The sequence below is a fragment of the Kwoniella europaea genome, chromosome 2 (assembly GCF_036810445.1).
Source record: "Kwoniella europaea PYCC6329 chromosome 2, complete sequence".
NCBI classification, from domain to species: Eukaryota; Fungi; Basidiomycota; class Tremellomycetes; order Tremellales; family Cryptococcaceae; genus Kwoniella; species Kwoniella europaea.
The window spans coordinates 676,013-702,879 of NC_089488.1; the positions used below are offsets into that span (position 1 = coordinate 676,013).

The 26,867-nt window shown below is 45.7% G+C and overlaps 9 protein-coding genes across 9 annotated transcripts; 4 read left to right on the plus strand and 5 right to left on the minus strand.

Moving 5' to 3' along the window:
* Positions 1-1,069: 1,069 nt before the first annotated feature.
* On the plus strand, positions 1,070-4,672 carry V865_006591 (uncharacterized protein; the record flags this gene model as incomplete). Its single annotated transcript, XM_066230349.1, has 6 exons — positions 1,070-1,141; positions 1,225-1,414; positions 1,480-1,953; positions 2,013-3,019; positions 3,076-4,313; positions 4,405-4,672. The coding sequence occupies 6 exons, from the start codon at positions 1,070-1,072 to the stop codon at positions 4,670-4,672; spliced, it is 3,249 nt and encodes a 1,082-aa protein (XP_066086446.1).
* A 505-nt stretch (positions 4,673-5,177) lies between these two features.
* On the minus strand, positions 5,178-6,964 carry V865_006592 (uncharacterized protein; the record flags this gene model as incomplete). Its single annotated transcript, XM_066230350.1, has 5 exons — positions 5,178-5,302; positions 5,372-5,419; positions 5,499-5,687; positions 5,746-5,847; positions 5,932-6,964. The coding sequence occupies 5 exons, from the start codon at positions 6,962-6,964 to the stop codon at positions 5,178-5,180; spliced, it is 1,497 nt and encodes a 498-aa protein (XP_066086447.1).
* A 666-nt stretch (positions 6,965-7,630) lies between these two features.
* On the minus strand, positions 7,631-9,985 carry V865_006593 (uncharacterized protein; the record flags this gene model as incomplete). Its single annotated transcript, XM_066230351.1, has 7 exons — positions 7,631-7,898; positions 7,980-8,636; positions 8,699-8,754; positions 8,818-8,903; positions 8,969-9,174; positions 9,384-9,494; positions 9,624-9,985. 7 exons carry the CDS (start codon positions 9,983-9,985, stop codon positions 7,631-7,633), a joined length of 1,746 nt encoding a protein of 581 aa, XP_066086448.1.
* A 1,361-nt stretch (positions 9,986-11,346) lies between these two features.
* V865_006594 (uncharacterized protein) lies at positions 11,347-14,073 on the plus strand (the record flags this gene model as incomplete). Its single annotated transcript, XM_066230352.1, has 7 exons — positions 11,347-11,932; positions 12,151-12,743; positions 12,837-13,083; positions 13,154-13,241; positions 13,325-13,457; positions 13,560-13,792; positions 13,896-14,073. The coding sequence occupies 7 exons, from the start codon at positions 11,347-11,349 to the stop codon at positions 14,071-14,073; spliced, it is 2,058 nt and encodes a 685-aa protein (XP_066086449.1).
* A 924-nt stretch (positions 14,074-14,997) lies between these two features.
* V865_006595 (uncharacterized protein) lies at positions 14,998-15,590 on the plus strand (the record flags this gene model as incomplete). Its single annotated transcript, XM_066230353.1, has 3 exons — positions 14,998-15,139; positions 15,242-15,280; positions 15,346-15,590. The coding sequence occupies 3 exons, from the start codon at positions 14,998-15,000 to the stop codon at positions 15,588-15,590; spliced, it is 426 nt and encodes a 141-aa protein (XP_066086450.1).
* A 230-nt stretch (positions 15,591-15,820) lies between these two features.
* Positions 15,821-17,314, plus strand: V865_006596 (dihydroorotase, homodimeric type; the record flags this gene model as incomplete). Its single annotated transcript, XM_066230354.1, has 5 exons — positions 15,821-15,855; positions 15,929-16,016; positions 16,132-16,291; positions 16,449-16,594; positions 16,670-17,314. The coding sequence occupies 5 exons, from the start codon at positions 15,821-15,823 to the stop codon at positions 17,312-17,314; spliced, it is 1,074 nt and encodes a 357-aa protein (XP_066086451.1).
* Positions 17,315-17,509: 195 nt separating this feature from the next.
* Positions 17,510-19,392, minus strand: V865_006597 (uncharacterized protein; the record flags this gene model as incomplete). Its single annotated transcript, XM_066230355.1, has 6 exons — positions 17,510-17,714; positions 17,808-17,912; positions 17,976-18,587; positions 18,668-18,962; positions 19,071-19,282; positions 19,349-19,392. The coding sequence occupies 6 exons, from the start codon at positions 19,390-19,392 to the stop codon at positions 17,510-17,512; spliced, it is 1,473 nt and encodes a 490-aa protein (XP_066086452.1).
* An 828-nt stretch (positions 19,393-20,220) lies between these two features.
* On the minus strand, positions 20,221-22,626 carry V865_006598 (uncharacterized protein; the record flags this gene model as incomplete). Its single annotated transcript, XM_066230356.1, has 11 exons — positions 20,221-20,343; positions 20,411-20,470; positions 20,533-20,641; positions 20,748-21,146; positions 21,207-21,279; positions 21,346-21,373; positions 21,431-21,498; positions 21,570-21,836; positions 21,906-21,987; positions 22,084-22,296; positions 22,399-22,626. 11 exons carry the CDS (start codon positions 22,624-22,626, stop codon positions 20,221-20,223), a joined length of 1,650 nt encoding a protein of 549 aa, XP_066086453.1.
* A 1,012-nt stretch (positions 22,627-23,638) lies between these two features.
* V865_006599 (uncharacterized protein) lies at positions 23,639-25,837 on the minus strand (the record flags this gene model as incomplete). Its single annotated transcript, XM_066230357.1, has 3 exons — positions 23,639-24,184; positions 24,251-25,254; positions 25,315-25,837. The coding sequence occupies 3 exons, from the start codon at positions 25,835-25,837 to the stop codon at positions 23,639-23,641; spliced, it is 2,073 nt and encodes a 690-aa protein (XP_066086454.1).
* Between the last annotated feature and the right edge of the window lie 1,030 nt (positions 25,838-26,867).

Genomic DNA, 26,867 nt, shown 5'->3' on the forward strand with positions numbered 1-26,867 from the left:
CAGAAGCACAAATCATTCTATCAACTACTCCATTGTAGGTCACTCGTTGTCAAGGTTATCCATACAACGCACTCCCCTTCACCACCTCGTCACTCAGACGAAAGGAGTAGAAACTCAGTCAATCATTATCGAAAGGAGGGTCGAGGTTCGTGAGTACATTACTATTACCTCTACAGGTTAGCTTGACCTTACAGAAGCATTGATCATCGATGGCTTTCATTTAGGACTGTCTTGTGTGGTTTTTGGCTGATGCTGATCTGTTCATTGATGCCTTTTTCCAGACTAGTTCCACATCCGCTTTTCCATCAGCCCATCATCACCCATTAGACCCAAGAGAATCAAAACCTAAAAGCTGTGTTTGAGTAACGAGGGACAAGGATAAGATCCACCATCAAGCGGAATTGTGACACAAGCTCAATCACTCGACGACCATCAAAAAAACGCCCCCTCCCTCTTCCTCCGCTCAGATCCTCACCTGTTACTCCTGTTCTGCTGATTACCGCATAACATCACCACAACCACACTCGTCATTCCCTCGTGTATCTCATCAAACATCGAACCTTAGGGTGTCAGATCAAAGTCGAGACTAGTAGAAAGACCATAGCGAGGTACCCAACTTCATCCGGTCGTTCAGGTAGTAGTAGCAGATCATCGTGAGAACTACCTTTACTCATCATACATTATTCATCACACATCAGCCATCAATCGACCGGAGGAAATCCACATTCTTTGATCGGCCCTGGTCAGTCAATTACCCTTCCTTGGACCTGCTCATCTCCTGCTTTCTCAACCTTGTTAATCTATATACCTCGGTCGCACGACCCTCCCCTCCTACTCTAGGCCCTCGTCGCTCTCTTCACCTCACCTCACCTCACCTGTCAACTGTACCTGCGTACACTCCCGCCAAGTACCCTCATACTGCAGGAAAATTACCCGAATAAATACCCCCTTCGTCCCTCATCTAAAATAGCTCATCCAGTACCCCTTCTCTCCCCTTATTCTCAATCTATCTTCATCTTTCAACATTGCCATTCATAATCAACCACGACGATAACCCAAACTAAACAAGATGGACGCTGGACTCGCTCATCTCGTCAGCTGGAGCGAGTCCACAAAGGGTAATGTCCCTCCGCCTCTCACCGTACGTCTTTCTTCTGCTTGCTTTCTTCTGCTTGGGAATGAGGTTACATATGCTAATACCGTCTGGCATGTGTATAATCGCAGGGACCATCCGTCACCATCTCACCACTCCCAGCACCTCATCCACCCACTGTCTTCTTATTCGGTGGTAAATCAGTGAAAACTCGTCGGCTGACATCAGAGATGTGGGCGATGAATTTGAAAACTAGATTATGGGAAAGAGTAGATGCGGGTGAAGGTCCCGGTCCGAGGTACTTCCATTCTATGGATGTCTGTGAGTCTATCTGTACCTGTGGCTATGCTGAGCTGATGTAAGCTAATATCACGCTGGGATGATAGGGGAAGACAAACTCGTATGTTTCGGTGGGATGTCCGATTCTGATCCCATGTCAGTACATAACGATATATGGTTCTTTGACTGTCCATCAAGACGATGGTTACCCCAACCCAATCCTTCATCAAGTGTGATAGGTCTCGGAATCTCTTCGCCTTCGCATCATACTCCACAGGATCCATCCCTGATACCTTCGGCGAGATATGCCCATCTTAGTGCAGTATCAAGAGGTAAATTGGTTATTTCGGGTGGGCAGCATTCGGATAACTCGTGGATTTACGAGATCAACGTATATGATCTGAAGAAGAAAGTTTGGGAGTCCAAGACAGCTCAACCTGAATCGGCGGGTCAACACTCAAAAGGTGCTTACCGAAGTGTAGCTACTAGTTCAAAGAAAAGAGTAGTACTACCTCAGCCTACTTCGGAACTCAAGAGCTCCTCTCATAGTTATTCCATCGATGAAGAAGGGGAAGGCGGAGGTGAGTTAAATGATACTCGTTTCAGAATACTCAAAACTGACTATTTCTTCTATCCCCAGATGTATGGTGTTACTCCAATTATGATTTCGCCAAAGTCCGACGTGAACTCGATGTCCTCTCTCCCGATAACCTCAGCCCACCTGTCCCATCGAATAAACAAATCTCTCCACCTTCTTTCAGTCTTCGCGATGACTCGGATGCTATGCGAGGTCAGCATCAACCTCCTGGTCTCCGATTCCCCACCGGTGGTATCGTAGGAAACCACTTCATTCTTTGTGGTCTTTACCTCGCCTCATCCTCTGCTGCCTTCTCCATCTGGGCTCTCAATTTGGATAACATGGTATGGCGACATCTCGAACCCAATGTGCTCGCTACGGGAAGCTGGAACCGTGCGGTAATCTGGCCTGAAATGGCAAAGATTCTGGTATTCGGTAATAGCGAATTGGACTTGGCTGCCGATTACTGTCGTCGAGCTGTCAACCTCGATCATATGGCTGTCATCTCCCTGGAAGCTTTCGGCATCTACCAACCACCCAACCTCGAGATACCCGCCAAGATACAACAAGCCGGATTGACCATGTTAGATGAGAAGCTGGCTTCCGATTTCGAAGTCATATGCGATGATGGACGAAGGGTCAAGTGCTCTCGACAGATCTTGTCCGAGCGATGGCCCTGGTTCGCTGAACAGGAACGAGCTCTAGCCGACAAAGCTGCCGGTGTCCTTGCAGCTGCACCAGCGGCTGATATCAACGATACTCTCCTTGGATCATTCACCCCCGCTCGATTGGCTCCCACCAACCTCACTATACCGGAGCCTTTCCCAGTGTGTGTGGCTCTTGTACAGTACTTCTACACCTTGACCTTGTCAACTGCACTGCAAAATCGGGCACCTGTCCTCTCAGCTTTGCTATTCCTTGCCAAGCAATACAACATTGATCGCCTCAACAGACTGGTAGTTCATGCCCTACATGAAAGGTTAGAACCCAGCATCGCTGTTGGTATATATGAGATTGCTACTTTAGCCGGTGAACAATGCCTTCAAGTCAGAGCATTGAACATGATCCACGTGAGTGTATATTATCTTGACAACATCCGATCTCAGCTAATACAGATTCCTATCAGATGGCTAAGAATGCTGCTGCTCGATCTCAACGTTCTAATCAAGGTCCAACCAGCTCTCAGGCATCTGATAGCGGTAGTTCCAATGGTCAACCAAATGTCACACCCAGCGGCACATATCATCCCTCTTCGGACGCTTCTAATCCCTCGACTGCTCCTCGTGGAGGTCCTAGCGATGATACTCCTCATCGACGAGCACGAGCAGATTCATTGACTATACCTATGGATGTGATTCTTGCGCTCCCTCTTGATCCTCCGACGCCTGGAGAGCCAGATCAAGATATCGCTACAAAGGATGATCAGATCAACGCTCTGTTGGCTGCCCTTGATGTCAACTCCGTAGCCTCACGGAAACCATCCCTCACTCCCTCCGAAGGAAGCGTCTCTCTTCGACCTCCACCAGATTATCCTGTACCTCAACCACCTCGACGCAATCCACTCAGATTGCCTATGCCTGTGAACACTGCTACTCTGCGTGTATCACCTGGACCGTCCACTCCCGATTTTTCTCATCACACGGCAGGATTTCACCGACCGTCCAGTCCCACCAATTCCGATGTCACTTCCAACTTCCCATCTACACCTGCTGATTCGATGAGAGAAGCATGGATCCTCCCTCCTAGGGATTTCTCGTCAAGCATGATGGATAGTCGATCTAGTTCCGGATCTGGTTTACCTCCCTTGCCCGAAGTTCATCTACCTACCCACCAATGGAACGACGCGTTCTCAATGAGACGTAATCAATCTATGAAGTCAAAGAATCGAGATGCCCTAGTTGACCCTTTGGCAGACGGGAAGAGGTTGAATGCAGCTACGCTGGAAGCAGCAGGATTGTTGCCTCCCGCTACACCTCCGCCTCAATCCATGTCAGCTCAACAAGCTCGAGCTATGGATAATTCAAACTCGCATCATTCGGTCGCATCGTACTATTTCGAAGCGTCGGCTTCACCGTCGAAATCGGCTTTGTCTCGAGCAACTTCTTCGGGATCGATCAATTCGCCAAATCTTAAAAACAGACATTTCTCCATGATGACCGACAGTTCTGCCTCGACTGGACAGTCAGTCAGAGAGATCAGGTTGAACACCAGAGATACTACTACGATAGATTTCTCAGATACCACGTCACTGATAAGGGCCAACACCACTGGCACAGGTGGAATATCGACTTATGATGGCGCGAGTATCAGTTCGGGTTCAACGGGGACTAGCAGTAAGAAAGCTGCGAAAGCGGAGTTGAAAGCGTGAGTGTCAAAGTTCTCAACTTGACATTCTTGGTCATCTGTGATTCAAAATCGAAATCAATACTGACCTTGTGATGATATGATTCCGCAGTATCAGAGCAGCAGAAAAGGATGCTAAGAAAGCCGAAGCACAAGCTCGATTCGAGGCATTACGAGCTCAACAAGCTAAGAAGATGGCCATCTCCCGAGCTGAAGCTCAGAGACAAGCGGATATACGAGCGAAAGAAAAAGAAGAAAAAGAGAAACAAGCCGCCGCGTCGATAAAAGAAAAACCCAAATCGAAATGGGGTAAAATAGGTAAAGGGTTTACAGACGCTGTGCTTTTCCCCGCCGGTGGATCAAACTCGACCATGATCTAGAAGAGGAAACATGATGAGATGTCCTATAAAAGGTTGCGGTTGTATAGACATTGAATTTGGATAGTGGAAGAAGAAGGAAAGAAGCAAAAAGTTATGTTTATTTTAGTTGTATAAGTGAAAAAGCGATAGAAGACATTAGATAAAAAATAAGAAAAACTCAATACAAGCAAGGGATATCATATTTATAGAAAAATGAAAAAGCGGTTCTTCAGAAAGAAGGTAAAAAGAATGGTGAATCGTATGAAGCTCAAAACTGTAAAATTGAAGTATCTCAAAAGTTAGGCTGTCTATAACGATCTTATGTCTTTTCTTGGGTTCTAGGTGTCATTCGTTTTCATTTGACATCTTACTTTATACAATAAATAGAGTATACATGAACATTTTCATATATAACATATCTAGATATCTCATGCAATCTCTTGTATTTTCGATCATAGAATTCATGCGTACATTATCGATACAAATCGTTACTTCAACTGACCCTCGGCTCCTTGTCCTATTACGGTTACGAGGCATAATCGAATACTACCAATAACGCTATGGCTCCAACCAATAAAGGATAAAAGGCATTTTCGAGGTTGGATATGCTAGCTATTGCCGAGGGAGGCGGGAAAACAGGTTGAGGTGGGGCTATAGTGGAGGGAAACTAACATAGTAAGTATTGTATACTGTGCGAGTGCGAGTGTGAATTGAACTTACGAGTAACGGGTACAGCAGGTATAGCCTGTACAGGTCGAGGCTGTATCACTGGACCAGATCCGACATGTTGACTTTGTATATTCACATTAGCAGCGCCACCTATATGAATATCCATCCATTCCATTACCGTTAGGAATTGGAGGTGCAGGCAATGAATGAGCATATGCGAAGACGTTGGGTAAGTAATTGCAATTCCAGGGTTGCCAAGGTGTACATCGATTGGTCGTAGTTGTGGTGTATCCATAAGGTAATCGGTATTGATATGGGTTTTGATATTGATAAGTCGGACAAGTGTTATAGTAATATTGAGGAACAACTTTGTAAGTGTCAATTCGATTTTTACTGTAAAGCATGAAAACTTGAAGATGACTCACCATGTTGTGGCACAGCTGCATTACCACCTCGAGCATTGTCAATTTGGATTTGGAGGCCTGGACGTTGGTATTGGACAGTACGTTGCTGGGCAGGATAGTAGCCTGAACAGTTCGCAGTAATGATACATACAGTACGTGAGTATGACAAGCTTGATGGCCTCAACATTAGTATAGATAATTGCTCACCTGACTGTTGTCTCACTACTTGACCGCCCACCGATCCAGCATTACTATACCAGCTCCATCCTCCACCGCCATTGGGCGATGCAAACCCACCTTGCCCACCCATCTGATACTGTGGAGCAGCCATCGCACCAGGACCGACCCCATAACCACCAGGAGTGTTCTGTACTACCTGCTGTACTTGGATCTGAGACGGTTGTTGAACTGTTTGTGCCACAGGTTGTTGTTGACACCAAGGTACATAGGTACTTACCATCCCTGCACAACCCGGCATGCCCCCGTACCCATACCCATATCCAAATGAAGGAAGGGTAGGGAAAGAAGGGAGGATGTTCCCTCCTGTTAAGCCCAATGGACCCTGGAGGATGATCAGGACCAAACAGCAAAATAGGAAAAAAGACATCCACGCGTTTGCTGAGATGGTGGGTACAGGCTGAGGAGCAGGAGAAGGTTTAGATGACGAAGAGGACAAGGACGAACTTCCCGATCCGGAAGACGAAGATGATGGACGTGATGAAGAAGACGAAGATGAGGAGGATGGTTTAGAGGAAGAGGAAGAGGGTTTAGCAGATGATGATGAAGACGACATGGCGAATGTGGCGAATGGGAGGTTGATAAGTGTAGAGATGAACCCTAAGATCGAGCAGAGGATGAGTATGATGGCTAAGGGATGCAGGAACGGAGAAGGTCCGGAAGGCGCAGGTGGGACGGGTAAATATACGACTTGAGTAGTCGTTTCAGTAGGAATAGACTGTGCAGGGTGAGGTAAGAGGTACGTAGGTGAGGGATGTTGGATCGGGATGTAGATATTCTGATCCTGAGTGAATTGGCTATCGACTATGGGTAAGTGTGTTTGCGGAGAAGTTTCGGTAGTTACTTCAGCTTTGAGTCGATCAAGGGTTGCTGTCGATGTCGAAGAGGACGTGAGGGCTTGTTGAGCAGTTGTGAGCGATATGACAGACGATAAAGTCAAGAGGGTGAGATGAAGTGATGGGAGCTTGGGTTTTATTCCAAGTTCGTGAGAGACAAATAACATCGGACTATATAAATATATGTTGGTCTTACTTTGATCCTATTGAGGTCACTAATGCTAGGCCGCAGATATTTCTATTGAGAAAGTTCAGTGTCATTAGCGGATCATCCTTTCTGAACACGATGAGAAAGGATGTCCAGGGGCATCGGTGTATGAAGGAGTAACGTCATAGACGCATAAAGCAGGATCCCTTGTAGAGTCTGTTTCAGGGCTTGAGTCAGTCGCTATGAAGATCAGTACATGGCTCCCAAATAATGTTCTGTCATATTGTGAGTTGTATATTATACACCGAATGACGCAGCACATACTGGATAACGGAACGTATATATCGCGCAGGGAAAATTAGTCCATTGCCTCGCACGTGCGACACCAAAGGACCAGCATTTGTCTCAACAGCTTCCAACAGATTAGCTCAGGCCAGACCTCTTATAGCTTCGAATTTAATGGCCTCTTTCGTTTAGATTACAGCGAAAAGTGAATATGCATTATAAACAAGTCGAGGAACTACTACATAATTCCATTTTCTATCTGTAGAGACCCATCTCACACATCATGACTACTACACGATGTTCATCAAAAGTCTCATCGTAAAAAAGGGAAAAAGGAAATATCGTTCGAATAAAGTAATTTAAGCTAAATCATATTTTATTTGTCTATCATAAAATTAGTTTAAGCAGCTACCACCGGCCCTTCGTACTTGGGCATCTTACTCTGCCTATACCATGCCACAAAGACTATACCGGTGAATAGGATGTAGGCTCCAGTGAAGAAGTAAGAGTTTTTAGATCCAGTCCAATCTTCAATAGTACCATTACCGGTATTGATTAAGCCTGCTTGAACCGAGATACCGATCACTCCTCCAACTTGGAAGATGATGTTGGCGAAGGAACCTCCGACACCGGCAAATTCAAGAGGGAAAGCTTGGATGATCGAAGTGCTAAGTGATGTCAATTCAACAATCAGCCTCAAAATACCATCACTCGGATATCGAGAAAAGGGATGGATGTATAGTACTCACTTCATACCGATGAAAACAATCATACCACCAGCAGTACCGATGATCTGACCTGGGAACATATATCTCCAGTAATCTTTTCCTGAACCACCTTTACTGAAAGCGAAGAGCATCGATCCGGCGAAACATAACGCGGAAGCGACAGGTTGGACGAATCGAGGTTTGGTGATTAACCATGGCAAAGCTTGAGTGGAGGTACCGACGAACAAGGCGGTTATACCCATAGGAAGAAGCTTGACAGCAGTGAGAATGGCAGAGTTGTGTAATGCTTCTTGGAAGTAGGTGGCAATTCGGAGTTGGGCACAGGCGAACCACATGAATATAGCTGATGCTTGAAGGATCAAAGGGAAGATGTTGGGGTATCGCCACATGTCGTGAGGTAATAAAGAGTAACCTCTAGGCATGAATCTCTCCCAAACTAAGAATACACCGAGAAGAATGACAGAGACGACCAATGGAACATAGAAGATTGGCGCATCCCATCCGTCTACTGCTGCTTGGGTGAAACCGAGGATGAAGAGGACCAAACATGCGATAAGGATAAGCACACCACCGAGGTCCATTCGTTTGAGCTTTGCGGCACCAGGTAAGTCTTCGGCAACTGCTTCTGTTCGAGGCATGAGGAACCATGCTAAGACGGCGAAAGGAGCAATGATGATTCTGCAAAACAAGGATTTATTTATCAGTACACATATTGCCACACTGTTGTTGAATAGACTCACGTGATGAATCGGAAGTACCATCTCCAGTTGGCAAGAAGGAATATACCAGCGAGAACCTGTAGGAGAGCACCAACGTCAGCAGTCGATCAATGACAATTCAGGATAGAGGAATGACCCACCAAAGCGATGGTGTTGGCCAAAGCACCAGCCATACCGAAAAGAGCGAGCTTCTTAGCTTGTTCAGCAGGATCGGGGTACATTTGGACTAAACATCAAGGTTAGTATGCACATATAGGTTTTTTCCTTCACTTTCAAAAGTTGGTGACTCACTGATCATATTAATCGAACTTGGGATGGTCAACACCGCCAATAGACCGGAGAACGCTCGGAGCACAAAGAAAGCGTATTGGTTTTCCATGAACGAGATGATAAGGTAGAAGATAGCAATACCGATGAAACCGATCGTGTAGACCCTATGAGGAGGGTACAAATCGGCAAGTCGACCGGCGAAGAGCAGCGTGGCAGCAAATGCGAGACTATTATAGTGCCCAGCCCTAGATTAGCACACAACATACTGGATGACGAATGGCAGGGACAGTAAGAGGATTTTGTCCAAATAAGCTCGGCGGCGATCGCCGAACAGCCACCGCGCGCGCGTTATCGCTTGATAGCGGGATCAAAAGTGGCACAACCTCAATCGTCCTCAATCGGCTCGTTCTGCACCATTTCAAGTCAGAAAACTCACGAATAAGTCCCCAAAATCCAAGCTTGATCTCCTGTCTTCACTCCGAGGTCTTCAGCGATGGGGGCAGTCATTAGAAACGTGGCGCTGACTCCAGCTGCGTCTATGAACATCCTGCACAGCCCCGAAAATGTTAGCGAATGACCGTAAAAGTGGGGAAAAAAACGATCAAGATTGGTGCATGTGGGCCCATTTGACGTTTTTTTCGGGTATTTCAAAGGATGTGTGGGCTGTGTGACTTACGAGAGACAGAAACAGAGTAACAACACGCCTTTTCTCTTTGGATTCAACGAGGCCAAGGCGTTTTTGTGGTGATGTGGATGAGCTGTACCGGCCTTTTCCAGCTCCGATTCAACTTTTCCCATCGTTGATTGTGCCGGTAGGTGTTCGTCCTCCATTCCGTCCGTAGACAGGGCTTTTTCCTTGTTGATCCCATTTGCAGCAGTCAGGTCGGTGAGAGTTGCATTAGCATCGAGGGCTTTAGGGGAAGCTTCGACATCTTCGTCAGAGACGAACGTGGGTGATCTCGAGAAATCGTTGGCACCGTTGCCTGGTACAGGTGATAAGCCATTTTGGGCGTTGGGTGCTGTGGTTGCAGCTGACATGATTATATGTATCTTTGTGCTGTGGTATCCAATGGTGTGATAATGGATTTAAGAAGTGGAAAGATAGTTGTTAATTATATATGGTAGACTTGTGACCTTGTGATATGGTTCGTGCTATGATAACGATATCGCACAAGCCCTAAGTGATGATACGGTTGCGAAGATACGAAGAAGGGAAGAAGAAAGGTCACAGAGTCAAAAGATAAACGTTTATATATATACATACATGGATCATGCTTGCTTTCAGGTATGTTCGATGTAGACCGAAGGGCAGGTTTAGCGGCCATCGCTTACAAAGAAAAGAAAGATAAAAGGATGGACAAGCGTGTGTACTATACTGTATAATGATGGTTTGTAATACTGCATGGAGATGTGTGACTCGGATTGAAATTTCACTCGGGACCGAGACCTTCAAGTCTAATCAACCGTCATAACCAACCTAGATGACTTACTGACTGCCCGACCTACTTTCCCTTGTTCTTATGTTATCATTCAAGGTACACCTTAAGCCTTTCCCCCCAAAGGTAGAAGAAACCGACAATCCAATTAGACTGTCCGTTGACCGAAGGCTATGCAGCTAGCTAAACAAGAATAAAATGATACGAGATAAACCTGCTTCGGGCTCGATTTGTAATCATAAATAGAGCATGTCTTGGAGAGGTAAACGTAAAAACGATCGAAAGTAGTGCTTAATAGAGTGCAAAGTAGGATTACGAAATACCGTCGGTGTAAAGGGGGGTACTGTACACCACACGCTACCATCTCGTAAGATCGGACATGGATCTTGAAAAAAACTGAAAAACAAAGGATTATTAAGCCCGTCGGTCAAAGCGGATCATCGATCACCGCAAGATCTGGGTCAGATCTGCTCGATTGGTCATTCTAGTTCCGGGAGGACTGTGCGGATCCGGGTGGAACGTATGGCGGAGACCGCCGATCTCCATCTTCTTTTTCCTCAGCACCCTATATCCAGATTATAGTAGTAGGAGCGGGATCAAGGTATAAAAGGATGAACAGTGGAGAGCAGGATGCCTTGATAATGCACATTGACCCATTGAGAAGGGAGTCCGTCTCACTAGGGCAACGAGGCTGAATAGGTGTTGGAGATGCTCAATCTCTGTGCTGTGAGCTCAAGAACATCACGCTACCGTTGGCTCTGTGGATCAAGTGACGTCACTGATGTCGGTGGAGTAGGTTTCTTCACTCCACCATGAAGAGGTCGAATGTTGTGCTGGAATCATTGAATCCTGCTCAGGTCGAAATAGCGGTCATCCAGTAGTTCGTGTCCTTGACAACAATTGACATAGTAACAGGAGCACGGCATTCACATACGCCATCGCTTTGATCACTCTGCACCGACAATGACAGCTCCTTCCAACGATAGTCTCCCCAAGCCGCCTGAGCCTCTCGCCCAGCCTATTCGGTTGATTGTGGCCCTAGCTTCGTTGAGCGCTACTTCCCATCCACCATCTCTCACACCTTTTGTCAATGCCGAGCACTACAAGACCATATCATCCAAATGGTTGACTTCCGTCTGCAAACTATTGTCATTCGATCAAGGGAGATTACCACCCGCGATTTCGCCTGAGGATGTAAAGGCTTCTGCGAATGATCAGAGGGATGAATGGAAAGAGGACGAAATCACTAGAATTGCAGGTATACTAGTAGAAGCTAGTTTGGCTGCTGAGAATATCGGCGCGCAGAAGGGTAAAGAGGAGAAGGAGGGTACATTGAAATATTCACCTATATCAAGATATCTTTCATACAGGACTCTTCAGCTTTTGGGTTTACCCTCCAAAGAGCTTGTCCCGAGAGCAGAAAAGAACTTGTCACACACCTTGTTCCATGCCTTGAAAGCTGCAGCGGAGAAAGAGAATCAGGAGAAAGTCGAAAAGGCGAGACAAGCTCAGTCACAGGGATGGGGTGGTGCTTTGGGTAGACATCTTGGTGAGTGATTTGGGCCTGGCGGTTGTTTCTGGGGCGTACTGTGAAACTCTTCCGCCTTCGGACCACCTCCCTTCATTCTCCTCTCTCTCCCTTTCGTTCCTCTCACTCGACTTCTTTTCCTTCGCTTCGCGCTCTTACCTCTTCGCCTCCACCACTTCCCTTAGTTTACCCCTCTTCTGCACAATCAGCCAAGCCGCTGACATGTCTCGGTACACTAGCTACAGGAGCAGGAGTAGTAGCAGGCGGTGTACTTCTAGGAGTGACAGGTGGACTCGCCGCACCAGCAATAGCAGCAGTCCTCGCACCTTTGGGAGTAGGCTCGATCCTCTCCGCATCTGCTGCTCCAGTCGTGTTGGGTACGTTGTTCGGTGTGGGTGGAGGAGGTTTAGCAGGTAAGAGAGTGAGGGAAAGATGGAGGGGAGTAGAGGAGTTTAGCTTTATTGAAATCGGAGATGGACACAAATCGACTAAAGAGGAATTGGACGATTTGAAGGAATATAAAGCAAGGAAAGATCAGAAAAAGCTTGAACAGAAAGATCAGAACAACAATACGGAAATTGCTGGTGAGAAAGGAGAAGAATTACAAGGGGAAGTATCAGAAAAGCAAGCTCAAGATTTAGTAGAACAAGGTAGATTAGATATTGAAGAGAGATTACTGAAATTATCTTTGGAATCTGGTACGAGACAGTCTATATCTGTTGGATCTGGAACAGCTAGTATACCTCCACCTACAAATAGCCCTCGAGCATCTTTGGATCAGGGTAAGGAAGAGAAGGAGTTGACGGAGACTAAGAAACCACCTAGTTTGACTGTGAGTAAAGCTCGAACGATACATTGCTATCTTCCATACCTACTTGGCGCGTTCTATCCATTTCTCTGGTCGCTAATTCATGCTTCCTTATAGGCTACCATCGTTGTACCTGGTCTGTTAACTGTATCACGGACAGAAGGTATCACAGCCTGGAGAGCGATTTGTTCTTCTGCGTCTGCTTCCAACAAAGTCACCTCTGCACCTAATATCGCTTCAGAGGATGAGATTGTATCTTCTAATGTCAGCCAGCTATCAGGGCTGAAGGACGGCAGAGATGTGTATCTTTTGAGATTTGAGAGTACTGCTATGCTGCAGACCGGAAGAGATGTGGATCTATGGGGTGAGCGATCTCAAGCTGTATATCAGCGTGATATCAACACGAGTGAACTGTTAACGCCTTCCTCTTGTAGTGACCTCAAAGCTTAAAGGACTGGTCAAGAAAGAGATTATCAAACGAACCGTCCTCTCTGCTTATTTCGCTGCCGTCAGCTTGCCTCTGTAAGCCATATATTCAAGGACGTTGCGTTGAGCATTAAGATAAAACTGCAGCTGACAGATCGAGTCCTGTATTCTGTGTCCAGCTCCGTCTACTCTATGGCGACCATGACTCTCGACAATACCTGGATGCATGCTGTTGATCGAGCTAAAAAGGCTGGTCGATTATTAGGAGAAGTTATCGAGAAGCGAGTCCAGGGTGAAAGACCTGTCGTACTTGTGGGTAGTCTGACCTTAAACGCCCTGGGATCATTGCATCATAATATAAGGAGTTCGTCTCGCCCCTTCGATTCGCTGATATGGTGTTATTCGCTTCACTAGATTGGATCGTCAGTAGGAGCACTCACCGTGCTCCATGCCTTACTCTATCTCGCTTCTCTGCCGTCTCCAACACCAGGGAAAGGCTCGGTACCAACTTATGTCGAATCTGCATATATGATCTCTTTACCTTCGGCACCTACGGCTGAGGAGTGGCAGAAAGTCAGGAGTGTCACCGGCAGAAGGGTAGTAAATGCTTATAGTGACGCTGATTTGGTATTAGCGGGAGTTGTCCGGTAAGTCTATACCGCAGATTCCCTTAAAAGTCTCTCGAGTTAGCGCGATCTTTGGGGTGTAGTTTCATGCATGCTGACTTGTGGGATGGTTGTACATAAACAGACTCCACGAGGTCGTCTCAAGGGCTGCAGTCATGTCCAACGGAATTCGAGTAGCGGGACTGGGACCGGTCGAACAGCCTGGAATAGAGGATATCGACGTCTCGTCGGTTCTTAGAGGTCATATGGAAATACAAGCTAAGATGCCTGAGATCCTGAATATTATCGATATCGATGCTTAAACCTAGTTCCAATCTTATTTATAGTCAAATTGATCGATAAACGTATAGATGTAATGTCATTGTCAAAGTTAAGATTATGAGATTTGATATGAGTACTAACCGTCATACATTGTAGGATATAGAGCCTCATAGAAAGTACTACTTGTGACTAAGCGAAATTGGTCAGAAAATTAAAAAGCTGGCAAACGAACGCAATACACACCACAAGCACGGAATCGGATGTAGCCATCAGCCCGACTTTATACTGTGGAATTTCATGATTGCTTATGCCACCTATTACGGTTCAGAGTGGGGACCCACGCCGAACGAGAGATATCCATGTATGTCTCATTGTGCTGATCAGTCCTTTCAGCCCATGCTATGAGACGGGTTTCGCATCCTCGCTCAGAATGACAGAGAGGCTCGGCTTCTCTTAAAGGAACTATGTGTCTATGGAGGGTTATCGTTTCGGTGACAGAGCATGAACTGCAGGGGAAGCTGCATGCTATATCACCCCATGCTCCCCGTATATATACTTTGAATGGCCTTCATGAACTTGATCCTCTCAGTGTCAAGCGTCTCTTGCATCGTTCGCATAACGAATCAATAATCTTTTCGTCGCCCTCACGATGGACGAAAACGAATACAACCGCTCCTGGCAAGAGAGTTTTCAAAATGCTGCCAATCTGAGCCAACTGGGTCAATCAGATGAGGCAAACAATGAAGGGTGGCAAACCTACAATCATTTTAACCAGCCATTGCCTACCATCAACCAACAACAGGCATACCAGCAAAGGTATATGCCTTCTGTGAACCATGCTTTTGCATCATCAAGCAATCTTCCGCCTGGTTCATATCCCGGTTGAATATCCCCCAGCTCTTCTGGAGGGTTCAAGCGAACACTTGGGGGCCGCAACAAATAGACAGCTTCCCGATGTCGGCACAATGTCAGCTTTTGATTCACCCGGCCATAATCAAGCGCAATGGGATACACTTGGTGTCGAGCCAGGACAAGAGCTAAATGCTAACTTCTGGGATTCTCAGAGCTTATATCCTTCATCTGCAAGCGATAACGCCAATGACTATGGTAAGTGACCTAACGTTTCTTTACCTTGCTATTACTCGAGTCCAATGCACTTATGTATGCGATAAAAGCTGAGCGAAGCTGCGTTGAGCGATGGATATGCAGGATCCAGTCAAGGCGAAGCGGCGAGTAAAGACGAAGATGGTAAGTCGGATCAAATCCCCTCGTGACCAGGACATACAACGATGTTGAAGACATCTCCATCTCAGGCGGGTCAGAACATGAGTCTAGGTTCGGCAAGTACAAATCACACAAACGACGTGGAAGACCGGTCAGAAGTCTCAAGCTTTTGATGTCCGAATGGAATGCGGCCAAAACGGAGCGAGATAATCTAGAATCACAATTAGCGACCCTCAAGGCAAATGATCTGCTACAGGGTGCTGTCGTCTCCAAAGTATCCAGGAAAGCGAGCAACAATCCTAGTGGAGGTGAGTCAGATCTAATTACCAGATAATCCACATAGACAGTATAATAGCAAAAGGGGAATCCTCATCTGGTGAAGTACGAATAGCTTTCTCTGACCTGTTTGGAATCTACTGCCACAAACGAGACCCTCGTGTCGGAGATCGCCGCCTTGATCTTCGCCAAAACAGTCAATCTCCAACTTTTTCTCGCAACTATGATAAGAGACAGAAACTACTTTTCCTTCTTAGACAGATCCATCATCCAACCACGTAGACCAAGATGCCCGACGAGATCGTACTGCCTGCCCCTGCGGAGTGAGTGACGCGTGTGTCAAGTCAGACTGCCCTGGAGACCATTCACTGATGCAATTTCCGTTCGTCCTACCAGCTTCCATGTCCATGTCCGTCAGGGGAAGATGTGTGAACTTGTGACCCCACAGGTAGCCAAGGGAGGTGTGAGGACCGCATACGTCATGGTAAGTCATCTATAATCTGGCTTGCTCCCAGACTCGAGCGGTCCTGGGCTGTACGCTTCCCCTCTGTTGCGATTATCCACTTGAAATGCTGATATGTAGCATGCTACTACCTCAGCCCAACCTTGTCCCACCACTCACATCCACCGATGCCGTCCTCGCCTACAAAGCCGAACTCGAACGACTTGATCCTTCCATCCAATGGCTCATGACTCTCTATTTGCATCCTGATGTCACCCCTGAGGAAATTAGGAAAGCTGCTAAAGCCGGTATCAGTGGTGCGTATCCAAGATCGAAAGTGATGGTTCTACATGGCGATGTGACGAGCCGTGGTGTTGGAATTGCATGGTGTCTGATATGAGCGGGCGTGGGTGTGGGCGAGCGAGATGCTGAATCATTCCCATTTGCTGATCATACTGGATGACTGGTTTCTAGGTGTTAAATCATATCCTCGAGGTGTTACCACAAACTCCAATTCCGGTATAGAAGATTACGGAGTGTACTATCCCGTGTTCAAAGCTATGGAGGAGGAAGGAATGGTATTGAATTTACATGGAGAAGTACCTAGTGATCCCGAGAAGGTTAGTGGGCGCATACAACAACAATCATTCCAAAAATACATCGACTGACGAATAGATATCATCGACTACTTTTAGAACATATCCATCCTCAACGCCGAAGTTCACTTCCTCTCACACCTCAAGAAGCTCGCCTATGATTTCCCCAACCTCCGTATCGTTCTCGAACATGCTACGACGTCTAACGCTGTCGACTCTGTCCTCTCCCTTCCAGCCAACGTAGCATGTTCCATCACCGCTCATCATCTCTATCTCACAATTGACGAAGTCGCTCCTCAACCCCACCATTTCTGTAAACCCCTAGCTAAAGAACCTAAAGATCGAAAGGCTTTGCAGGAAGTAATCAAATCCGGTAATCCCAAGTTTTTCCTTGGTTCAGATTCCGCTCCCCATCCTCTTTCGAGCAAGATACCTAATCTCACTCAGGATGGACACAGCGTATCAGCCTGTGCGGCTGGTGTGTACACTTCGCCCATATTGATACCGCTCGTAGCGACCCTGCTGGAGAGTTTCGGTGCGTTAGATCAACTTCAAAACTTTGTTTGTGATAATGGTAGGAATTTTTACACAGTATCTGCCCAAAAAGGACAGGAATTGAGACTGGTCAGAACATCTCGAGAGGAAGGTAAGGGGATAGTCAAAGGTACACTGAAAGGTGACGATGGTATTGAGGTTTTACCGTTCTGGACGGGTAAGAAATTGGAATGGGAAATTGTCAACTGAGGAATTCAGAGGCGATGATAGTCTATATGCATATTGTATACAAATTGAAAACAAGGGAATAAGGAGTGAGCATGAGTATTATTCAAGTCTCTAGTATATCTGATTTTCTATAGCTCAGTCGTAAATGTTTCCCAATCAATGATCTAATCTCCATCGTTATCCTTCGCTCGTATTCGCCGTAAGACGTAGGGAGCATCATTTCTTCTTGTCCAATTCGAGTTGCAATCCCTCCCAGATACTCTCGGCGGCAATAGTACTTCCCTCCCTGGTACCGTTCTCAGTGACAATATCAGACAATTCCTTGCACCTAGCTTTCATTCTCTGAGCTTCAGGAGCATCTGGCGTGGCTCCCACTACCCTAAGGAGAGCTTTGGTGAATTCAGGTTGAGAGATACCGGGACTGGATGCGCAAGAGACGAAACAATTTTATGATGTGCGAGGTCAGCTTAATTCGATAGCATCTACTGTACTGTATGAGTCTGACCACACTCACGCAGCTTTGGCGTTACCCCATACTCCATTGTTGAAGTAAGACAATCTTCCAGCGAAATCATAGCAGTCTATCCAGGCAGGCATGAGGATCTGGGGTGTTCCGGTACTACCACAATACTCTGGTCAGCTGAAAGGATTCGCAATAGTAGCATTAATCTGTATTACTCACGCTAGACCCTCATGATACGAATTACTTCCACCATGATTAACGAAACAAACTACATTACCAGTTTTCAATATCGCCAATGGATCTGGTTTAAGCCAATCGACAATCTTCAATCTATCCTCTTGATCTTGCCCATCATTTATAACGAAATGACCGTATTTCTGTAATTTCCATAACACCTGTACATCCTTTCTCTTATCCAATAAAATTCTAATGGAAATTAACATGTTATTGGCGAATTCGCGGGAAGTCTTATAATGAGTACCCAAAACAATCAATACAGTAGGTCTTTCCATGACCCATTTATACAAATCCATATCAATACTTTCTAAAGGTTTGACAGGTAAAAGTATTGGTCCACAGCATTTCAACCATTTTGGAATTTTACCTGGAATTTCAACTTTCTCATTTGATACGCACAAGAATTTCGTTTGGAGTGTAGATTTATTTTGAAACATTGGTAGATTCCCTTTGAAACCGGATTGATTTCTTACTTTATTGAATAGTCTATGTCGCCCGTCGTATTTCAGAACCCACTTGGCGAAGAATATGAATGCGAGGGTGTTGAGGGGTCGGAGATACCATGGAAGAGGATAGGGATAACCTGTTCCAGGACTACGACATTTTCAGAAAATTCAGTATGAGTTCAGTGAGTTGAAGCAGTACAGCGAGATTTCTTAATACCAGAAACTCACCATGGCCATTTGAAAACGTCTTTACCTTGTTGAGCAGTCGCCAGATCTTTGAAAGTATTCGGACTGAGGAGTATACACTTCCTTCCCAATTTCATTATAGCATCTCTACCAGGTTCGAACACTGCGTCGCAAACGATGAAATCGGGATCGAGGTCAGAGATGATCTGTTCGCACTGTTGAGCATAGTAGACGTAATCTGATGGCTCCTCCGCATGGAGGATATTGGTCATTGATAAAGCGAGTTTGATAGCTCCAAAGAAACCCGGTGGAGTGAATAAGTGTTTGAGTAGGCCTCCTTAAAAGTTCAATCGGGTTAGTAAAACATGTTGTCAGGTGCAACGCAGTACAGTACAGTACAGCGTACGACAATTACTGTGCACTCTAAAGGTCATTGTAAACTCACCTTTCTTCCCGTTATCAACCTCACTATCGTCATATTTATCCAAAAAATGCTGAATCATCCCTTTCCCCTTAATCGTCAAGAATGTCACATAATCCGGACATCTTTGCTTCAGCGACTCGAACGAACACAAGTAAATATCTAGATCTTCACCATGGAGAGATTGCAGTTTGTTGATCACTGATAGTTGGATATTCGCTTGACCCGCTTCGCAACTAGATTATATGACACGAAAGGATTTCAGCCATCATTTTTGAAGTATTGTGAGAGAGTGAACCCACCAGGTGAGAAACAGAAGTTTTGATCTTGAATTTGATTTTGACATCTTGCGGTCCTACCCTTTACCTGTTTCAGGATTGATAACGATTGAATTGGTTGGTGTTCATGAGAAAACAAGGTCAAGTGTAGGTCAAATATCAGATCAGTGTATGCTGCTATATATCAGTATATAGACATATCTAAAGGTATCTGCTATATATCCATCATCATGCCCTGCCCCGGCGGTAATCTTCTTTCTACTGCTTTTTTTTCACGTAAAATCTCACTCTCGATACGCTCTGACACTGTGAATCAGAGTTAGATCTATTTTGGTGGGTTTATCGGCCATGTTTGTTTGTCTGATGTACCCTTATCAAGGGATCCGAGTAGTGTGTAAGTCAGTAGTACCTTTCGATCAGAAAGGTTTTGATGAATTGTTTAGGTCTTACCGAGCGATAAGGAATCAAAGCGACTCACACTGTGAAAGATGACCTGATAAAGGGACTCACTTTGAGGGAAGCAGAAAGCCACAATGGTGCCTTGTTCTTTCAACCTTTGACTGTGGTGTCCTTCCAATGCATGTACACAGTATGCGCAGTAGAGATAAGGTCAGTTGCGTATCCAAGTCCAAGTCCATAAAGGGATCGGTGGTGTTGCGCGGTCAGAAGAAAGGAGTGATCGATTACTCGGAGATTTCTATTACTCGCTTCGAAGGGTCGGTCAGAAAGGTACACCGATTAACAGGTACTGTAAACCTGAATCAAGCATCAATGCTCATCGCCGACAATCAGCTTCTGATGAGATGATAGCCAATGCATACAACTCATTCCACTTGTTAACCTAACGCCGTCACTGATGCAATAGTGTATATATATATATATAGCCTTCAGAACGTTCACGCCTGAATACCGAAATTGACACCTTGCGCCAAAGGCATCTTTGAAGAATAATTGACAGTTGCCGCCGACCATCTGACATATTGTTTCCATGCATCCCCACCGGACTCTCTTCCCCACCCCTATAAATCAACAATTAGCTTGGCATAGCAGAAGGATGCAGGATGGCCGAGTTGACCGATCACTCACAGTCGATTTGTTACCTCCGAATCCTGCTCCAATTTCAGCTCCCGATGTACCTACGTTGACCTATAAGTCATGAGGTAGATAAGCATATAAACGATTTTGTATATACGTAATGAGAAACGTACGTTGACAATTCCACAATCACTTCCATCGGGACCTAACCATTTACCCATCGATTGGACATTCGAAGTGAACAGGGAACTTGATAGACCTTGAGGGACGGAGTTGTTGATTCTGTATCAAGGAGGAGACCATAACAACATGAGAATATGCCGTACGAGGTATAATCATTGAGGTGGAGATGAAACCGAGGACTGGTTAAAGGTATCACGATACTCACTCAATAGCCTCTTCAATCGTCTCAAATTCCCTCACGTACAAAATAGGCGCAAAGACCTCTTCGTTCCAGCACTCATCATCCTTTGATGGCCTAACCACAACCGGCCATACCCAATTCCCCTTATCTTCCACCCCGAATTCACCACCTTCTATCCTTCCAGATCTCAGCGTTAGGATTTCTCCTCCACGTTCGGTTATACCCGCCAAGGTCTTTTCGTACTTTTCCACTGCAGCTTGGTTATGCAAGGGACCAATCAAGGTGGAAGGTTCCAAGGGATCACCGACGAGTAATTGATTAGTAGGGTGGGTGGAGTCGTAGATTTTCAGAAGACGAGACAGGAATTCGGAAGAGATGGATTTATGTAATAACAATCGTCGTGTTGAGGTACATCGTTGACCGCTATTTGGGTTTCACCTGTCAGCAAGCTTACAGCCGGAATTCGTATAGACCTGAGCTTACGCAGTACCGACAGCAGCAAAGAGCACACCCTGCAACGCGAGTCCTAGGTCGGCATCCTCGTCGACAATGACAGCTATATAGTGGTCGCTTGAATCAGTATTGTACACCATGAGCACTCTTCAGATTGTACTGCACTCACCGTTATTCCCACCAAGTTCGAGGATGGTCTATCAATATGTACTTATAAGCTGACATCCGGGGCATACCACTTTAACGCAGCTCACCTTTCCGAATCTATCTTGTACGGCTTTACCGACTTCCTTTCCTACCTTCTCACTTCCCGTGAAACTGACTACAATGTCGATCGTAGCAATTAGCCTGAACTGTTCAGTTCATTACATTGAGTGATATATATCCACTCACTCAAAGGTATATCCGTACTTCCCACAACAGCCTTACCCACATCCACCCCACCGCACACAAGCGCAGCAACAGCAGCCGGAAGACCGTTCCTCTCCAAGACAGGTTGGATCAGCTTTGTGACTGCTATAGAAGCAAGGGGAGTTGATGGAGCAGGTTTCCAAACGGTCGAGTTTCCAGTGACGAGTGCGATGGTCATGTTCCATCCGTAGACCGCTACAGGGAAATTGAAAGCGGAGAGTATTCCCACTACACCCAGTGGGTTGGGGTCTAGAATGACACAGTAAGCATAACCATTCAGGTGGTCTGCAACAAGACGTGCTTAAGGGAGACACTTACTTTCGTAGATGACATGTTCAGGTCTCTCCGAAGGTAATACATTCCCTTTCATCGATCTCGATAATCCCGTAGCGTAATCGCACTGTGATCAGATGTGATCCCATGAGTATCCTCTTACACTACGACGATACGATTGGTATGAAGTAGGGTAATGAGACGGAGTATAGAGGAAACTTACAATATCGATGAATTCAACTACTTCACCTCTACCTTCACTTTTGATCTTACCCATTTCTAGCGATACCAGATCTCCCAGCTCGTCCACCTTGGAGGATAATGCTTCTCGGATCTGTCTCACGACTTCCCCCCTTTTTGGGGCTGGCATCCTTCGTACAATCTTGGATGCTTCGAGGGATGCTTGAATGGCCGAATGGGTCTCTTCGATTGATGCCTGTCAAACAAATACAAGACCATAAAAGGTCAGCAACCGAGTTGAGAGTCATACAAAGTCATGTGGGAAAGAAGGCAGGAGGAAAGGAAGTAACCAGCTCACCCCTCTGATCCTTCCCAGGATTTCTCCCGTAGCAGGACACCTAGAGATCAATTCCTCCCCTGAACCTTTCCATGAAGTACCATCGAAGCAACCAGGAATGGTGGTATCAGTATCAGTAGGTAAATCAAGAGAAGAGAGGATTTTGGATGCTCTGGTAGATAGATATCTCGTTTGTGATCGTGAGAGGCCCTTCAAGGTGGCTGGGCGGAAGAGGGACTTGGGTAGCATAGTGTACGGTCTATGGTATGTTTTTATGTCAGCTTGGATGCAGGGTCAAGGGGATACAAAAAGCTGAGATACTCACTAGGTAGGTCTAGTAATAACTCAGTGGTAGAGTGGAAATGGGGGAGCGATGGAAGTTGGACGATGATCCTTTGTTTTCCGACTTCGTGGTGATCTTGCAGACTGTTTGCCTTACTGGACGAAAGCAAGGTGGATTTGTTACTAGTGACTGTGCGATATAGCTTGGTAGATGCTAGTGATGATCATATAAATGCAACGGCCATGTATGTGTTGAATAGATATATATATGTCCAGAAGGATGAATGGAATGGAGTGGTCACTGGTCATTTGTTGTTGATGTGCGTGGGTGAGCGCGGTTAACCCGATAACCGAAAACACGTCCACACAGCACAGCACAAGCGCTTATCGGGCAGTCAGATGCTACCAGAGCTGCAGCTACAGCTATATATGTCATAGTCTGTTGACTCATGCATTGTATACGGCATGTCATCATGGACCATAGGGTCAAGCGGTAGTATCAATGGTAGTCCATAGATGCATAGCATGTTCTATACAAAGACCGACTAGCGATCGATTCACTCTCACTTTGTACAACAAAGTAAATCATAGAATACGAATACTACCAAAAGAATGTCGACATGGCATGGCATGGCATGATGAAGAAATGCAATTGTAAATGACAATTGTGATAACAGTCAAATTGTCAAATTGTCAAATTAATAAAAACCCACTATATAAAATAAAAACCCATTTGTGTATCGTAAAAAAATAATCGAACATAGTATAAATATGAAGATGATTATAATCTGATCAACAGATCATAATTAAAGATATAATGATGACTTGCGCCTACAAGTCAACACTGAAGATTGTCAATGTAAATGTAGATGTTCTTGTCATTGACGACAGTCCGTGAATGAATATGAACGTATTTACATGAAATCAGATCAAAATTGTTCTTTCCTTTCTTTCCCTTTCACTCCAAAAAATTCAAAAATTAGAAGGAAATACCTTGGATACCGTGAGCACCGGGTAAGTTTGATCTTCTAGATCTACCACCGTGTCTGGCAGTTAATCTCTTGGTAGGGGGTACATCTCTCTTTCGTTGAGACACGGAAGTGGAACCGGTCGCACCAGCCTTGAATTGATCGTAGATGATGGTAGATTGTTGCTTTGAAGGCATGTTGGACCATGAACTCAAGATGGTATCGTACGAGTCGGAAGATACATCAACGTAGAATCCTTGGTGGTTCCATAATCCCCATCGACCCATGTTGACGGTAGAGTGTGCCCAAGATAACCATGACAAGTTGTATTTGTTGGCTTGGTTGAGGATGTAAGAGAGGGTCTCGCCATCAGCCATGAATTCACCGAGCATACTGGGGATACCGTAGCCAGTCCATTTGTCGACATAAGCTTGTACACTCTCAGCGTATTGTTGGACGTTGGAGTCGTAGTCAGATCCCATCATAAGGTATTCGTGGAATGAGTAGACGACGTTGGTCCAACCGTATGTGCTTGGGTCAGTGGAGATGGATTCGTGCTAAATATCAGAGTGTGGTCAGCTTTGGATATCTCACGACTGCCAAGCATTCAAAAGGTTACTCACAATGATGATCCTATTGGCATCGACGGATCGAACGGCATCGTACAAATCTTGTTGAAGATTGTTACCATATGATCCGGTAGGTTCGTTGATGACGTCGAAAGCAGCAATAATAGATTCACCAAGGTAGTGGGTGGCGACCTTCTTCCAGATTTCACCAGCAGCATCTCGTTGACTTTGACCATCATCAGTGTTCTCCGAGATGGCAGAGTAAGAAGCTTGTTGACCGGCCCAAATGTGGAAATCCAAAATCACGTAGATACCTCTTGATTTTGCTTGAGCGACAGCCCAATCGAGATGAGTGAAAGCATCATCTCTCCAGTTACCACTGGCATCGTAAAGATTTCTGAAACCGAAAGGAAGTCTGATAACGTTGAAACCGATGTTGGCAATGTTGTCGAAATCATCTGATGTCAACCAGTTATTGATCCATGCTTCCCAGAGGGTGTTGGCCTTATCGGTACCGAATCGAGTTTCCAAGGTGTTAAGAGGGAATCGATCAGGGTTGGTCGAATCGGTAATACCACACATCCAATCTTCCCATACTAACCATCCACCGATGTTGGTACCTCGGAGCACAACTTCGTTTCCGTCGCTGTCGACAATCTTAGATCCACTCGTCTGGAGATAGCCAGAAGAGACAGATCCGGAGGAAACGGAGGTGCTAGCAGACGAGGTGGCAGAGGTGGTGTTGTTGGCAGAGGCTGACCAGGATGATGAGGTAGCGGTGGCGGTCGCAGTGACAGCAGCGGTGTTGTTGACAGATGACCAAGATGAAGCAGTCTCAGTGACAGAGGCGGTTCCCCACGTAGACGAAGCGGTGGCAGAAGCATTGGCGGATGGTGATCCAGCCCAGAGCCCACCACCGATCATACTGGTGGAGGTAGCAGTAGCAGTATCAGACGAGGTAGCAGTGGCATTAGCAACAGCGGTTGCGGTAGCAGTAGCAGTATCAGACGCGGTAGCAGTGGCAGTAGCAACAGCGGTTGCGGTAGCAGTGACGGTAACTAGAGGAAGCAGGGCGAGATTAGCATAGAGCTTGATAACCTAGATCTTGGATAACTCACCACTCGAACAATCTTCGTCGTCACCCGAATCATCTTCAACTTCTTCCACTTCTGTGAAAGTCCATTGCTGGTTGGTATTTCCGTCGTAGCATTGCCAAAGTTGGATGAGGGTACCATCATCGGATTTGCCATCGGTGATATCGAGACAGAACCAGTCATTCCATTTTATATTGTTTCCACTGACGGTGTACTGCTGATTGGTATTGTATGAGAAACAATCCCATACTTGAGGTTTGTTTCCATTCCACCATCCACCGTCAGGGATATCGATACATCGGTTCGTAGCGGTATTTTGTAAATGAGAACCGGTCCATTTCCAAGTAGTATCATCTTCGTCACAATCCTTCAATACTACCTTTGCACCATTCCAATCCCCCTGTGTAGCCAGACACTTGTTGGAGAAAGAATTGGACGATATTTGATATGTGACACCGTCATCTGGTGCGGCAAGTACTAAAGAAGGTAATAAGGAAAGGAGAGAGAATAAGGTGAAGGTGTAGGTTATCGAGGATGCTGACGACATTTTCGGTTGTTTGATATGTTTTTGGGTGATTTATAGGTTGTGTCGATCGGGAAGAGTACCAGACTCTATATGGAAAGAAAAGAACGTGGGGTCGTGAAAGTAGACTGCAAGTTGGTAAGAGAATTGGTGACGTGAGCAAAAGCGTTACAAATCGTGATTGAGCGTTGAAGTGGCAAGTGAAATGTATGCTGGATGAGGGGGTTGTCGTGAATAGGGGAAGAAGGAAGAAGAATGAAATTGGATAAATGAATGGAGAGGGGAGAAGGATAGATGACCGAGGAGAAGTGAAGAAAGAAGAAGAAAGAAGGAGGAAAGAATGAATGAAAGAAAGAAAGGAGTCTGGTGATTTGCAGGTTATTTATACGATACTCACATTGTTTGACTGACGGAAGGAAGTTGAAAGGACCCCAAGAGAACAGGGAAAACCAAGAAAGCGGACTGAGCGTGCTTCTGGTTTCTAATTATCTATTCTAGTCGATTCCTTTGTCCTCTCCCTTTGATGTGTCAAACGTGAAAATGGGTCTATTGTTTGTGGGTCTGTGCGTTGATCTGTTTGTGTGTGGTGTGTGGACGATCACTCAATCGTGGTGATGATCAGCGTAGAGTGTATAGAGTCGAGCTAAGAGAGAATATATGGAGGGTGTTCGGATAGAGAGATTTACAAGACAGATTTAGATGAAGGAAGACAGGAAGGAGATGAAGATATAGAAGAAGAAAAGAATATATGTATGAGTTGTGTCTATCTTTGCACCACCTCATCGACGTGAATTACTTTGCTTTTACTGTGCATCTGGTTCTATTCCTGCTATTCCAACCCAACCAACCTAGACGCCTCAGTAGTTTACCTTACATCAGGGGCGTTCCCATTTGCTCTCACTTGGCTCTTCATGAACGATGAGATATGTTTACGCGTTAGTGCTGTGGTTTGTGGTGTGTGTCGTCACGTCAAGCCTCAGTTATGCACATCGATTAATGGAATGTCACAAAAAGAAATCATTGACTTTCAGGGTTTCTATCGACGTTTCAGGTC